We start from the raw sequence: 16,853 nt of genomic DNA, 5'->3' as shown, positions 1-16,853 counted from the left end.
TTAACTTGGATTTTATCTCCAGTTTAGTCCATGCTGTTTTGAATATATTGAGTTTTAATTTATGTATTTATTGGATTAATAGAAAATTAGAGAAAGAATTACCAATACCCCTGTCATTGCACCAGCAATCAACAAAGCCAAAGCCTCACTCATTTTCACTACCATTCAGCTTGCAACCCTCAATAACATACTTGACTTCGAAAACCTCTCTATTTATAGGCTTAAAATTAGAGTAAAAATATCTAAAAACAAATAATTAATTCAGTCATAAACGGACTGCCTCATACAATTAAAAAGAGAGGATTAAATGATCTGTTTGTAATCTCTTTAATGGACTGCCTCATTCAGTTTAAAGCTCGTAATTTTTTAATTAATAACTCATCTAATATTGAACTGTTCAAGTTATTCAATCTAGTAAAAAGATTACTGCTGCTTGCAGCTCGTCGTTTATAGTGCTAATACCAAAGACTGATAACGCCAGGAGGATAATCGATTTCCGTTCTATCAGCCTCTACGTACAAAATAATCTCAAGCTCACAAGTGATACTCGGTTTGTGATCACAAAAGGAAGACAAATTACTGGTATTGTGCTTCTTGCAGACAAAATCATACATTCTATGCTGAAATCTTTAGTCCAAGGCTTGCAGATTTGTCTTCGAAGAGAGGCCTTGGGACTCTGTTACATGGGATTTTCCTCCATTATAAATGGAGGCAATGGATCGACACATCAGATTTTTTTTTTACAATGAAAGTATGAATGGCAAATACTTTCATGAACAGTCGTTGTAGGCTTTACCACCTGCAAATCCTTTTCTTTTTTTATCATAATTCCCAGCTATATCTTTCATGTCCATAAAGAGTACATTTGGCAAACCATATTCCTAAGCTGGAATGCTACGGCCTTTTTTGTCCTCCTGAATCAAAGTGATTTGAGTACTAATTAGACGGGCAAATAATAGAGAAAGTTCAATCTAATTGGATTGACCTGAAGTATTTGATTTAGCCCTAAAAATTTTGAGAAACAAAAAACTGGAAAAAGATAGGGAGTCTGTCAGACAGCTGCGTGACCATCCCAGCTAGTCAAAGCCAGCTGAGAACGATCCTCTGCGGTCCTGGTGAGATCAACATCTAGAACCACAAAGACCAGTAATCACGCTCTGATCACACAGCCACTGTTCATCAACCAGACTTGGAATCCTGTCTCCTTAGAACTCAAGGATACAGAGGTACGAGCCTATAGAACAGATCCTGTTCAAGTAAGGTCGTACCCTATTAGTTCCCGATTCCAAGTTAAATACCCTTCACGTTAGTCTTTCCTCTTCGTTGTGGGATTTTGTTCATCTTCCGACAAAATAGTCGGTGTTTTAACCTACGCGTGTCTTTCATTATCTACTTCAGCCTTAAAGGAGCGAGTTAATTTACCAAAAAGTATAATATAATACATCATCCCGGCTATAACAATATTTGTATCACTCGAAAACTCATGGATTATTATTAGCCCGTTTAATGCTTTCTTTATAGTATTTAGCCCTAATTTTGAATTCTATTTATTATGATAAATTAAATGAATAATTATTAATTTCTTTTCTTTTTTGTTTTAATCGTCAAATTAAATTTTTAATAAAGCATCGTTAATATTAGTTTTTATAATTTAATAATTATATCTTAATATTTAACGACAAAATTAAAGTCATTTTTTATTTAAAATTTCCGTATTATTTTCTATTTCATTTAATCAATATACATATATAATTTTTAAATAAATTTATTTAAACTAATTAGACGAAAATACGTGTCAACATCCCATCAGTCTAAATAACACCATTTGACCTGAACAAATTAAGTGTTTCATCGGAGAGTAGGGAATTAAAACCTAGGACCCTTTAAATGAAGGATCATGCATTTATCTATTATCTATAAGTTAAATGTAAAACAAAATTTCATCAAATTAATACTTTAATAAATTTTATCACTATCTTAAAATTATATTTAAATTGTATTAGAGAGGATTGAATCGGAGATATTAGTAAATACTTAATCATTGTTATATAATTATTAGTTTTAACAGATGAATTTTCCTCTTTCAGTTGATTCTGCTTAAATATTAGAAGTGTAGTATTAGGATTCGTCCTTTTTTTCTCTTTTTCTTTAACTGTCATTAGTCTTTTTTTGTTTTTTATCTTTGTGATCAACGACGATATTAATTTTGGTGTTAGTCATCGACCGTCGATATTCATTGTTTTTTCTTTTATTTATTATAATATATCTTTATTTCTTCTTATTTTTTATTTTTAATAATTATGCCTTTATGACACGTCTTCTTATGTCTTTATGTCGTGTTTTCTTCTGTTTGATCGTTGTTTTCATTTTTTCTTTTTTTTAGGGTTGGATTTAACATCACCCGACTGATCAAGATGACACTTATTTGTTATCATGTTGATTTTCTCTGCTTTTGACCCTCGGATTGAATTTGGATACGTGATTTGCGTTTGTGAATAGTATTTTCACGTCGTTCGATTTTGATTTGTGATTATTGGTGTTCTTTCAATAGTTTTATCCCTTTTGAGGTTCGTTACCGATGTAATTAGATCTATTTGTATCTACCGTTTGTTCGAGTTTATTTGATTAGGTTTTTTAACTTTTTTTCTTGTATGGTCCTCATGTGATCTTAAGTGACTATTTTTATTGTGTTTAGAAAATGTCTTTATTATTTGTTTAGTTTACGATTTTGGTTGTAAATCTTTATTATAATTTAGATATTTTCTATTTTTAATAAAATTAACGACTTCTATCAAAAAAAATATAATTATTATATTTTAACAAATGATATTTAATTTGAATTACTACTAAAATTGAAGATCAAACAGTAATATTTTTATTACATTTTAACCAAATTGGAAAGAGTTTGGTTGTGACAACTTTTAGCAGTTCACCTCTTCTAATTAAAACGAATAGTCATAATCGGTTGTTTTGGGGCGGAGAAATAGAAAGTAGACGAGTTGAAGATGACAATGAAAAATCCTCGAGAGAAAGAAAGCCTGCAAGATAGAAAAAGTCTTTTGCATTGTCAGTCTTGCATGATGACTTACATATAGGCCTTAATGTAGGTGTCAAGCCTAGTGTGATGATTATAATTTACAGGTTAGCAAGCTAAATAGATCTAATCGTCAAATAACATATTTGACTCTAACTGATCATATGAATATATCAAGGATCACAACTAAGGGCCCAAATTTGCTCAAACATGGTGATGGAAAATTTAAATTTCTTTGTGAAGGGTGTTACAAATTTTATTTTCTCAAATAAAGTGGTATTTGCGGTGCTTTGGGAAGACATTAGGATCACTAGGTATCTTTGGCAGAAGGCATATGAAATATTTGACGTGTTCTCAAATAAGTAAGTTAGAAGACGACGTGTTTTCGTATGTCTTTCGTCGAAGATACACATTGATTTAAGAAAATATTATAGCATTCATCATATTTGAAAGAATAAAACAAATTCCACTCTATATGAAAAAATCATTTTTTAATCACCCTACTTCAATAGATTTACCCAATTAAGGTATATAATTATCAGGAGAAAATGAAATTCTTAAAACTTCAATGACCGATAAACGAAGAAATAACAATAAAATAATAGTTTTGGAAGGAAATCCAAAAAGAATTACAAGAAATATAAAAGTCAAATTAGCTGAAAAATAATAGAGAAATGAATTTTATTATAGTACAAGCGGGAAATTTTACTGTCCGAACCCTTAATATAAGATTAAGATAATACGTTACCGATTTTGTTATTATTTCTTTTAACAAAATCGGTAAAAAAATTACTTAAAATATTATTATTTCTATCTAAAACATTAATATTTTTTTAACATTTTCGATAAAGTGTCAAATAATAACAAAATCGATAGAAAAAATAATAAATTCGGTAACACTTTATCGGATATGTTAACAAAACCGATAAAACATCCAATAATAAAAAAACAATAGAAATAATAATGTTTATGATAATTTTTTATCAATTTTATTAAAAAATAATAACAAAACCGATAACGACTTAGCTTAATCTTATATTAAAGGTGTCGCACGACATACTTTCCCGGTACAAGTACAAGAAACAAAATGGGTATTAAAGTGGCCCAACAAAATCCGGCTTTTGTCACTTGCAATCAATGATTTATGGCATCATTGATTGCAAGTACTGAGGATTAGGGTTAATATTGCATGCACACATTTTAATGTTTGTGCTGCCAAATGATATCTCATTCCCCCTTACTCTTCCACCAAATAATACATCAACCCCTATCTTCTATTTATTGAACCGATATGACTCGAGCAAATGAAATATTTTTTTATGAATTACATTATCTTTAGTTAGAAATAATAAGAATATAAAGTAAAATTTACGTAAAAAAATAGTTCATATATTATTATTTTTTATTTATTAAGTATTGATGAACATATCTTTAACATATTCATTTTATTATTATTGATTGAAGGTCGGTTTATGGTTTAATATGTACAACGCACGTATAATATTTTTATGTATAAATAACGAATGACCGCATTAATATCAAGGGATAACACCTATTTTAAGAATTATACTAATTAAGACGATTTTATTTCTAAGAAAATAATTCTTACATGACACAATCAAATCTTATTTTATTTTAATTAATCTATTTCTCGGTCGGGTCTAACTTTATATTTCGCAATAATACCTTTATAACTCCGACCCCCTCGTTTCATTTCCACTTCTGCAACTACAATAAATCAAATACAGGTAAAATTTCAAACACAATGCTGTAGGATTTTTATATCCGACAAAAAATATCACATCCCTTATAAAAACTGTATATTGCTGAATGGAGAGACGACTGTAAAAACGGGTCCCAAAAATATTTAAATAGTGAATACATTAGGGTTGATGAAAGTGTGCAAATCAATTAATCAATATGTTGCGAAGAGGGTGCTTGTTAATTTCTCTTATTATCATGGGCAACCCCCTCATTCCCTGCTAGCATCAAGTACTTGTCTCTCCTAGTCAAGTTAGTACACTCAAATCCCAGAGCATCACCCAGTTTCCTCTGAATATAATTCCCCACTTCGAAGCTAGACCTTCCCCCTGCACATGTGAATTCTGGTGGCACCTTTCCCAGGATTTGAACATGGTAGCTCGGTCTGGGGTTCATCAGAAAGAAAATGGGATCCAACCATTTCAACCCACTCGCCGTCGTGCCGTAAAACGTGCTTACATCAGTGTTCATCGCTACCGGAACTATTTCATCGGCCAGCTCGGCGAACAACGAGCTGAACCTTAACAGATAAGGCTCCCTACATGTGGTTCCTTCGGGACAGACCACCAAATCACCTTCGCTTAACAGCTTCTGCATTGTTTTTCCGTCCTGTCTCCTGACCCTGGTCAGCCTGACTGTCCTGATGGGAGCTATTATCTCGGACATTTTGCTCAAGCTGTAGGTCACTGCCGTCAAGGGCTTGCACAATGCCGTGCTGAGGAAAACAGGGTCCAAAAGTGTTCGATGTGTACAGACGTGTAGGACACCTTTTTTATGTTGTGAATTTGGTGGAGGGAAACAGCCTTGGAAATTTAGCTGAACGCCGCTCAGAGAACCCAAGAATATAGCTAACCTGTAAGGCAGACAGATACCAACGACAATCCTGAAAATGGCGAGAACTATCCCAAATGGAAGCCACAGGAATATATAAAGTGTACCCAATGGAGTTGGCAAGAACGCTAGCCTTCCATCGTGAAATATAAGAGGCTTCGGGTACTTGTCCCTCGGCATCATGCAGCTTTGATTGTTTCGGCCATCCACCACATAGGCTTCCTGTCGCATTCACAAAGAAAATTGACACAAATTGAACTGTTCAACGATCATTAATTATTTTTATTATGTTTAAATGAAGTTGAAGTAATAAATGTACCTTGCAAAGGGAGATAAACATGTAACATCCCAAACTATGGGTTAGTGATCAAATTGTAAAGTTTCAGGATTTGGTGACTAAAGTAGAAGAATGGATTAGTTCAGTGATTTATTTGGAAGTATTTCCTAAAAGTTGTTAGTAAATATTAAAGGAACTAAAGGGTAAAATGGTCATTTGATCATTTAAGGAATTAAAAATGTGATAGTGGGGATATATATTTTACACGTGGGAAATGAGGGAAACAATGTTTCCAGAATTCTCTTCTCCTCCTTTCTTCTTTGTGCGTGAAGCTCTAGCTCAAAGGTGAGTTTCTTTATTAGTTGGTTATTTGTTGAATTAAAAGTTGGGTTATGATTCTTAGGTGATACTTAAGCTTAAGGAAAGCTTAAGTTATCTTAAAATCAAAAGATAAATGAGTTAGGGAAGATTAAAGATTTGGAGTTCTTGAGTGAATTTCCAGAATGAAGTTGATAAGTTGAATTTGAAGCTAAATTTGACTTGTCATCAGCTTAATTAAGAAGTATTAAGTGTTAGAATTGGATTTGAAACATGTGGAAAATAGGGTATGATTCTTGAAATTCCTAAAGAGGAGAGGATATTAAGGTTAAAGATGAGATAAATGAATATTAATGAGTTTAAGTATGTATATGAAAGTTAGGAATATGAAAGGGGTTGAAATATGAAGGATTTAATCCAAAAGAATGAATTTTCGGGTTCAAAAAGAGGTTCTGGGCAGAGTGCATCGATGCACATTCATAGTGCATCGATGCATCAAGGTTAAAACCCATAAATCGTTTGAAGGTGTATCGATGCACATGAAGTGCATCGATGCACTCTTTTAAAATAAATACATCGAATGCAATTCGTGCATCGATGCATAAGTAGTGCATCGATGCATCCCAGTAATAAACAAACATCGAATATATTTTATGCACCGATGCATCAGTAGTGCATTGATGCATACCTTCATTAAAAGATGAAATTGCCTTTTCTCTTAGTCTAAAGAGTGAACCATTAGAGTATATTAGTTATAATACTAATATAGATCTATGTATGATGATGTAGATATAGAACGTGATCCCGTTCCGGATCAATTGAAGGATTATAATCGAATCAAAGCAAAGCTAAGGTGAGTGCACATTTTCTAGTATATGAGGTTCAAGGGAAAATAAGACTTGTGATAAGTCTATTTCCAATAGTGAAAAACATGAATTCATAAGTATGTATTTGTTATGATTTATATGTGTGCATGAGTATATGTGTTATTGATATGAATATGGTAAGTAAAAGGGATTAATGGTGATAAGAATAATAATAAGGATAATGAAATGATAGGTATATGTGAATATAGGTATTGATGTGTTTTGTATGTATTGTAAGATGATATGTTTATGTGATAACATGATAAGATGACCATGATTTACATGTCATATGAGCACATGAGAAATGTTATGAGCCATATGAAAGAGAAAGTATATGTGATACATGAGGGTGAATCCTATGTTTATATGAATATAAACTCATATGAGAATTGACATGAACTACGTGATTACATGTATATGTGAATGAAACCATGAGCTTATGAATATGATATGGTTACATGAATATGTAAAAGGATATAAAAGATAATGCCCATGTTATGTGTCATGAGAGCTAGGGGTATAGTTGGCATGTCAAGAGTCGAGGGTCTATGTGGTTCTTCGGGATATATATGTATTCTTTGGAACATGTGTGAAGTCTGGTGAGACACATACTTGATCCTTGGCATATGTATATGATTCTTAAAAAATGATATGTGGTCCTTCGGGACATATATGTATTCTTTGGAACATGTGTGAAGTCTGGTGAAACACATACTTGATCCCTAGTACATGTATATGATTCTTAAGGAATGATATGTGGTCCTTATGGACATTATTATATGGCACTACGGTGCAATTCTACGCGGCACTCCGGTGCAATTCTACGTGGCACTTCGGTGCAATTATATGAGCTGTGGTGACAACATTAGTGCACAACCTCTATGTACTCGCATATCTTTAGTTCTCACATGTGTATCATGGGCTATTAAATAGATAATATTAATAAAGTGATATGATAATATGTTTGTTTCCTTGTGGAATTTCATGTGTGATATTGATTGTACAAATGGTAACTTATAAGACCATATGATGAAAGGAATCAATGATAGTGATAAAATAAGAAAGAAATGAAGATGATAATATAGTTGCTTGGGTGTACGTGTGTTATGATAGTATATATATATGGTTTACATGACATGATATGTATATGTGCAATTGGTTATGATATATGTTATATGTTATGAACATAAGAGATCATAGGAACATGAGATAAGAGATATGAATGATAATGACATATATGTATGCATATATTTGTTACATGTAAAAGTATGAGTGGTATGAAATGATAGTAGTAATTGTTTAGGTATGATTATTAGTTACCGTTTACCTTATATGGTTATATGCCTCACTAAGTCTTTGACTTAGCGTGTAAGTGATTTACACGTAGGTTTCGAGAAGAGTAAAGATCAATATGGAGCAAGACAGGTCAGTTCTCCTTACTAAAGGTCAGATCAGAAAAGATGTGACTAATATGTATTTTAGTATATAAAGTTCTAGTTAGCATGTTTTCAAAAGAATCTATTGTTTAAGCTACGAACAGTTTTATAAATGTTTCGAATAGTTATATGTAAATAAATAAGTGAAATATACACGCTCTGATTGGTTTTGTAATAATGAAAATGTTTTTTTATGTAAATTAGTCATTTATATGTTATAAAAGTTTAAAATTACTCACTATTTTATACAAGTGCATGTTTTAAAAGGTCAATGTGACACCTCGGATTCGTATCCGGGTCGGATACGGGTTGGGGTGTTACAAAACCGTACTAAGCAAAAATGTTCTACAGCGGCGTTTTAAGAGTAAACGCCACTAACTTTAAACATATAGCGGCGTTTACATTTCAAATGCCACAAAATGATAACTTTAGCGGCGTTTTTATACAAACGCCACTATAGACTCATATTTTATTGGCATTTTTATATAAAACGCAGCGATAGAGTACCACTTTAGTGGCGTTTTTATACAAACGCCGCTATTGACTAGTACTTTAGTGACGTTTCTATACAAATGCCGCAAAAGACTGGTACTTTAGTGGCGTTTCTATACAAATGCCGCTATAGACTCGTACTTTAGTGGCATTTTTGTTTACAAACACTGCTATAGGTTTGTACTTTAGTGGCGTTTTATACAAACGCCGCTATAGACTCGTATTTAGCGGCATTTTTTACAAACACCGCTAAAAAATCGTATTTTATTTGTGATTATGTTTACAAACGCCGTAATTTTAAAGTTTCTAAATCCCACGCCTCTTTAACCCTTTTTCATTTTTCCCTTCACCTATTTCTCCATTCACGTCCCCTCTTTCTATAAATAAAAATGTTTCATCTTCTCTCCTCCCTCTCGACTTTAGAAATTGGGCGTCTCTACAAGAAACGAAAACAAAGGAAACCCATAAATTGCAGGCAGCTCATTTTTCAAATCTCTCATTTCGTACAAAACTCAAGCAAAGAGGGGGGAGAAAGGGTACATCGTTCTAGTAGGGTTTTTTAATGGGGAAAACTAGATTCTGGAAGAATCATTTTCCAGATTTGTTTGTTTCAACCAAACAAAACCATAAATCATTTCTGTACGCCCCAGTTCTCGTTCTGAGTAAGCTTATTTTCTGCTCTCTTGATTCGATTTGATCCCAAATGGGACTAATGATTATATATTCGGTCGATGATTTATTTTTATTAGTTGATTTAGTCAAATTTAAGTGTATTTCCCAATGTGAATGTTGTTTTTCTTAATTAATTGCTAAATCAACATAATTTCAGAATGATTGATTTGCGTTGTTTCGTTTTAAGATATCATTTCTAGGTTTTAACTTTTGAGTTGCCTTTGTGTCGTCATATTACAGTTTCATAGTTTCATTCTCGAACAATGCTCCTGATCCTGAAAGGGATAGTGCGGTCGTACAGGCTTTCTTTGCCAACATGGAAGCTGCTTTTCGAGCTCATCCGCTTTGGGCAGGATGCTATGAGGAAGAGCTGGACAGTGCTGGTGAAGTAAGTCTCCCTATACCTATTTTACTTGCATATGTTCAATGCATTAAATTACTTACATTTCTTATATTTGGGTAATTTGTTTTTTATTAGTAAAAAAGGGAAAAACTTTATCTGGCATTGATGGATTCACCTTTTTTTTTCCAAATACAAGGATTGGAGAAGTATGTTATGACAAAGTTATTTACCCGTGTTTTTGCTTCACTCTCAGATTATGTAAAGCATGATGAACAACTTTATGAGAAGATGGCTCTAGTTCAGCAATTCGTTCGGCCTGAGAATTTGGATATTAAGCCAACCTTTCAGAACGAGACAGCATGACTGGTAAATGGTGGAATTTATGTCTCAAATACACACATTCACACACTTATTATTTGCAGTACGAGACAGAATTTATGTCTTAAATTTTACTTTATTTATTCTCAATTTGGGTAATTTGAAAATGTCATTTTGATTTGAACTTTGCACTCTATACCTAGTATATTTCCCCTATAATACAAAGAAGAAGCACAAACTAATTCCCTAAATTAGATACCAGGAACAAATGGCATCAATAAGATCTATCAGTAAAGAACATTACAATAAACTAGAATAAATGAACCCCAAAAAAGAATAACTTTACACCAATTCCCCACAAATCATCCCAACTCGCAAACATTCCAAATCCTAAAAAAATAAAATTAAACTACCCTAAACTGCAAATATTTACAACCTTAATGAAAATTATACATGTTACCTTAAAACTTTTGTACCAGATAATGAAATTATATCTCAATTTCAATTAAAAACAAACAAAAAATTTGAATTACATGCTTAAGACAGGAAGGGAAAATGATTTTGCCGCTATTTTGAGGAGAAGTCTTAACGATCTCTCTAGTAACTTCTCTCCACTTCTTACACACGCAAGCGCAAAAAGAAATCAAACATATATGAAGTAAAAGCATCAAACTTATTAAATCAAACAAAATACAAATCAACAAAGAGAAAAAGGGAAAAAGAGAAAAAGGGGGAAGCATGCGCCGTGAATTGTTTATCAAGGGGGAAGAAGCGGGAAAAAATAAAAATAATGGGGGAAATTAAAAGACGACTTTTACAGATAACACACAATTAAAAGTGTACTCCGTGTTTTTGTAAATTTTTTGGATTATGACTATTAAATATGACACACATTATTGTAAGTCATAAATCGTTCAGATTTTAAAAAACGTCACATTTTTTATGACACATTTTTTGCAAGTCATAAATTAGCGTGTGTCATTAAAGGTATATTTTCTTGTAGTGACATTTTACCATTATTCATACTATTATCATTAATTCTTTTATCATATAATCTTGTAACACATTTCATAACACAATGCATATAAATCACATATATTGTATTTATTGTTATCTTTTTATTAGCCCATGTACATATGTGAGAACTAAAGATATGTGAGTACATTGAGGTTGTGCACATATATTATCACCACGGCTCGTATAATTCCCACTAGGGGCACTGAATTTGTCCTGAATGGCCACTCCTTAAGAACCATATACATAATACAATGGACCAAATAAGTGTACCAAAGTACCACATATATGTTCCACAGAATTACATATATATCCCGAAGGACCACGTAGAACCCTCGACTATTGACATGCCAACTATACCCCTAGCTCTCATTTAACATAACATGAGCATTATCACTTATGTCATTGCACATATACATTTTCATATCACATAAACTCATATCTTCTTATCACATAGCTTCTTATCATATCATTCACATGTTCATATCACATATGCATATAATCTCATGTCACTTTCTCATATGATCACATATATCATATCACATAGCTTTTATCACATAGCTTATTTCACTTTCTTATGAAATCATTTATATCATATAGTTTATACTTTATTCTCTTATTTTCACATATATCATGTATCATATGATCACATATCACATAATTCAACACATTAACATGCATTCACACAATCATATAACATATATAATCACATATGTTTATCAAACACATGCTCATGTTCATAAATTTATGCATATACTATAAGAAATAGACTCATCTCAATTCTTATTTCCATTCATCGTCATATAATAACTAATATGCACTCACCTTGCCTCACTAATCAATACCAAATCCTTATCTCTTCTTGATGACTAATACTTGACACATTGTCCGGACATTACTCTCGATTGATATCTACACAATCACACGTATATATACATATCAGCATTCCACTTGGCATACTCTAATATTGCATTTCTTAAACTAAAAGAAAGATTTATTTCCATTTTCTTTTGAAGTGTATCGGTACACACTATAGAGTATCAGTATCGGTACACACTATAAGGTATCATACATCCCTTCACTGGTGTATCGGTAACCTGCCTATGTATCGGTACAAAAATTACATTCGAAATTTTCATTTCAAGGGGGTATCGATACACTACTTATGTATCGATACACCATGAAGACGTTCTTCAAAATTGGTCTTAGTGTATCGGTACCCATTCATAGTGTACCGGTACACCCTGCACATAACAGACTTGTTCACCCGAAACTTTAACACTTTGCCCCCAATTCTATTTGTTAACCCCTCCTTATGCCTTAAAACTTATCTATACATATATAAACCTTCTTATAACACTATAACACTTCATCATCTTTCATAATTAACCATAATTCTTAAATCAAAGAATTTCATCAAACTTTCCATGTTTCCTAAATTCATTTCTAATGCTTCAATCTTCTTATTCCTTCTAATGACAAGTTAAATTCATCCATAGAACTTTAAAAACCTCTTTATATCAAAATTTCATTTCTAAATCCCTAATATAATTTCCTTTCTAATTCTCTTTTCTTGATGTTTTAAGCTTATATAAGTTTTCCTTAAGCTTATAATATACATGAATTTGAAAATGTCTATGGGATATGTATGAATAGCTTGTTGGTATACTGGTTGTAAGCATAATTTCCTTTCTAATTCTTTTTTCTTGATGTTTTAAGCTTATATAACACCAAAATAATCAAAACCAACTTCTAAATCCAAGAATTAAACATCTGAAATCAACTTACCTTTGTAGCTAGCGCAACGGGAGAAAGAAGGAACAAGGAAGAATGAAGAAAATGATCTCGATAATTCTCCCCCATTTTTCACGTGTGTATCTCTTATTAAAAGGGATAAAAATATATTTCTTATGAAATTACCATTATACCCTTCATACTTTCCACAATTACCATTTAATCCAATATTGAAAATTCCTATTTAAGTCCTTGAACTTTTAACTTATTTTGAAATCGAAAACATAGTTTTCACAATTTGTAATTTAGTCATTGACCCTAATTTGGGATTTTACAAGCTGCTCCTCACTGTCGTCGCTCAAGCCGAGCCATGTTGAGCTCCCACCACTGACCGTCTCTGACACCGTCATTTCAACGAAAAATGACAGAAAATACACCACATCCAGTCAATCACCAAGCAAATCAGTCAGAGAATAAACAAATATAAAAAAAATCAATTTGTACAAACAAAATCCCGAGAAAATCGGGACCCTGTCACAAGCTAAAATAGGGCACTTAAACCCTATTTTCTCAAAAAAAAAAATAGCAAGTCATCACCAAAAATCAATGAGGGGAGCAGATTAAAGGGGAGACAAGCAACATTAACAGGGGCAGAGAGGAAAAAGAAAATCAGGGAGAGAGAACAAAGAAGAAAAAAAATAAAAATCAGAGAAAAAAACATTCGGGCGAGAGATAAAAATCGAACAAAAAAATAACCATCAGTACACAAAATGAGAAAAAAAGGGGGGGGAAACTGAGAGGGAGAGGAGAAGGCTCACCTACCTCGACGTTCGTCGGTCATCTCGAGGGTTATCGGAGTCAAAGAAACCGAAGGGATTTCCCTAGATCTACGATTCTAGGGACCATTTTTGGTTAAAAGAAGCATGGATTCGTAACCATGGCGAAGAGGTGCTTCGGACTGTGTTTTTTTCTCTCTTCCTCAACGTCGGCGGATGACGGTTGTTGCTGGTCAACGACGACCGGTGTGGCGGAGGCCCATCGGATTATGGAAATAAAGCTTCCAATTGAAGCTTTTGAGAGATATATATCTCTTGCTCTCTCTCTTTCAAATAAGGAAATGAAGTAAATGATAGGGTGAGCCGGTTTAGGCGTTAGTTCTTCCCTTATATATGCCATGCAAAACGACGTCGTTCTGGGGGGCTGGAGAGCAATTTAGCGTGTGGGTAAACTCCAACTTGGGTCCTCTGTGGTTTGTAACCTTTCCATTCCAATCACTAATGAAATTGTTTTTGCTTTCTATTGTTTCGAGCTCCTTATTTATTTTATGTTAAATTTTAGTCATGTATGTTTGTTATTATATTTGTTTAAGTATTTAGAATTTGGGCTGTTGATTTTATGTGCTATGCAATTTGATCACTTGTATTTATCAATGCTTAAAATGACAATTTACGCTTCGAGGTCTTGGGCTTAGTTCTGTGTTCATCTTGGTCACTAACTTTGACTTCTTGTTAACTTGGATTTTATCTCCAGTTTAGTCCATGCTGTTTTGAATATATTGAGTTTTAATTTATGTATTTATTGGATTAATAGAAAATTAGAGAAAGAATTACCAATACCCCTGTCATTGCACCAGCAATCAACAAAGCCAAAGCCTCACTCATTTTCACTACCATTCAGCTCGCAACCCTCAATAACATACTTGACTTCGAAAACCTCTCTATTTATAGGCTTAAAATTAGAGTAAAAATATCTAAAAACAAAGAATTAATTCAGTCATAAACGGACTGCCTCATACAATTAAAAAGAGAGGATTAAATGATCTGTTTGTAATCTCTTTAATGGACTGCCTCATACAGTTTAAAGCTAGTAATTTTATTAATTAATAACTCCTCTAATATTGAACTGTTCAAGTTATTCGATCTAGTAAAAAGATTACTGCTGCTTGCAGCTCGTCGTTTATAGTGCTAATACCAAAGACTGATAACGCCAGGAGGATAATCGATTTCCGTTCTATCAGCCTCTACGTACAAAATAATCTCAAGCTCACAAGTGATACTCGGTTTGTGATCACAAAAGGAAGACAAATTACTGGTATTGTGCTTCTTGCAGACAAAATCATACATTCTATGCTGAAATCTTTAGTCCAAGGCTTGCAGATTTGTCTTCGAAGAGAGGCCTTGGGACTCTGTTACATGGGATTTTCCTCCATTATAAATGGAGGCAATGGATCGACACATCAGATTTTTTTTTTACAATGAAAGTATGAATGGCAAATACTTTCATGAACAGTCGTTGTAGGCTTTACCACCTGCAAATCCTTTTCTTTTTTTATCATAATTCCCCAGCTATATCTTTCATGTCCATAAAGAGTACATTTGGCAAACCATATTCCTAAGCTGGAATGCTACGGCCTTTTTTGTCCTCCTGAATCAAAGTGATTTGAGTACTAATTAGACGGGCAAATAATAGAGAAAGTTCAATCTAATTGGATTGACCTGAAGTATTTGATTTAGCCCTAAAATTTTGAGAAACAAAAAACTGGAAAAAGATAGGGAGTCTGTCAGACAGCTGCGTGACCATCCCAGCTAGTCAAAGCCAGCTGAGAACGATCCTCTGCGGTCCTGGTGAGATCAACATCTAGAACCACAAAGACCAGTAATCACGCTCTGATCACACAGCCACTGTTCATCAACCAGACTTGGAATCCTGTCTCCTTAGAACTCAAGGATACAGAGGTACGAGCCTATAGAACAGATCCTGTTCAAGTAAGGTCGTACCCTATTAGTTCCCGATTCCAAGTTAAATACCCTTCACGTTAGTCTTTCCTCTTCGTTGTGGGATTTTGTTCATCTTCCGACAAAATAGTCGGTGTTTTAACCTACGCGTGTCTTTCATTATCTACTTCAGCCTTAAAAGGAGCGAGTTAATTTACCAAAAAGTATAATATAATACATCATCCCGGCTATAACAATATTTGTATCACTCGAAAACTCATGGATTATTATTAGCCCGTTTAATGCTTTCTTTATAGTATTTAGCCCTAATTTTGAATTCTATTTATTATGATAAATTAAATGAATAATTATTAATTTATCTTTTCTTTTTTGTTTTAATCGTCAAATTAAATTTTTAATAAAAGCATCGTTAATATTAGTTTTTATAATTTAATAATTATATCTTAAATATTTAACGACAAAATTAAAGTCATTTTTTATTTAAAATTTCCGTATTATTTTCTATTTCATTTAATCAATATACATATATAATTTTTAAATAAATTTATTTAAACTAATTAGACGAAAATACGTGTCAACATCCCATCAGTCTAAATAACACCATTTGACCTGAACAAATTAAGTGTTTCATCGGAGAGTAAGGGAATTAAAACCTAGGACCCTTTAAATGAAGGATCATGCATTTATCTATTATCTATTAAGTTAAATGTAAAACAAAATTTCATCAAAATTAATACTTTAATAAATTTTATCACTATCTTAAAATTATATTTAAATTGTATTAGAGAGGATTGAATCGGAGATATTAGTAAAATACTTAATCATTGTTATATAATTATTAGTTTTAACAGATGAATTTTCCTCTTTCAGTTGATTCTGCTTAAATATTAGAAGTGTAGTATTAGGATTCGTCCTTTTTTTCTCTTTTTCTTTAACTGTCATTAGTCTTTTTTGGTTTTTTATCTTTGTGATCAACGACGATATTAATTTTGGTGTTAGTCATCGACCGTCGATATTCATTG

At 32.7% G+C, this 16,853-nt stretch overlaps 1 protein-coding gene, 1 long non-coding RNA gene and 2 other non-coding genes across 4 annotated transcripts; all 4 read right to left on the bottom strand.

The window, feature by feature from the left end:
* Positions 1 to 1,030: 1,030 nt before the first annotated feature.
* LOC120122944 lies at positions 1,031 to 15,856 on the bottom strand. The gene is made up of 2 exons (XR_005516139.1): positions 15,795 to 15,856; positions 1,031 to 1,269 (listed from the first exon to the last, which is right to left on the bottom strand). It is a non-coding gene; the product is annotated as an uncharacterized LOC120122944 (long non-coding RNA).
* On the bottom strand, positions 1,046 to 1,266 carry LOC120123122. The gene has a single exon (XR_005516163.1). It is a non-coding gene; the product is annotated as a small nucleolar RNA U3 (small nucleolar RNA).
* On the bottom strand, positions 4,910 to 5,966 carry LOC120122941 (glycerol-3-phosphate acyltransferase 1-like). Its single transcript, XM_039141976.1, has 2 exons — positions 5,946 to 5,966; positions 4,910 to 5,848 (listed from the first exon to the last, which is right to left on the bottom strand). The coding sequence occupies exons 1-2, from the start codon at positions 5,964 to 5,966 to the stop codon at positions 4,976 to 4,978; spliced, it is 894 nt and encodes a 297-aa protein (XP_038997907.1). The 3' UTR covers positions 4,910 to 4,975.
* Positions 15,651 to 15,871, bottom strand: LOC120123121. The gene has a single exon (XR_005516162.1). It is a non-coding gene; the product is annotated as a small nucleolar RNA U3 (small nucleolar RNA).
* Between the last annotated feature and the right edge of the window lie 982 nt (positions 15,872 to 16,853).

The sequence above is a fragment of the Hibiscus syriacus genome, unplaced genomic scaffold, assembly GCF_006381635.1.
Source record: "Hibiscus syriacus cultivar Baekdansim isolate YM2019G1 unplaced genomic scaffold, ASM638163v2 tig00110388_pilon, whole genome shotgun sequence".
Classification (NCBI taxonomy): Eukaryota; Viridiplantae; Streptophyta; class Magnoliopsida; order Malvales; family Malvaceae; genus Hibiscus; species Hibiscus syriacus.
Note: the sequence above shows the minus strand (reverse complement) of the source record. Positions and strands in the feature narration are given on the sequence as shown.

Excerpts from the sequence above, each read along its gene's own strand:
- LOC120122941 (XM_039141976.1), bottom strand. The coding sequence starts at position 5,966 with ATGTTTATCTCCCTTTGCAAG. Across the intron at positions 5,849-5,945 it reads TGTTTATCTCCCTTTGCAAG|GAAGCCTATGTGGTGGATGG; the intron begins GTACATTTATTA and ends TGAATGCGACAG.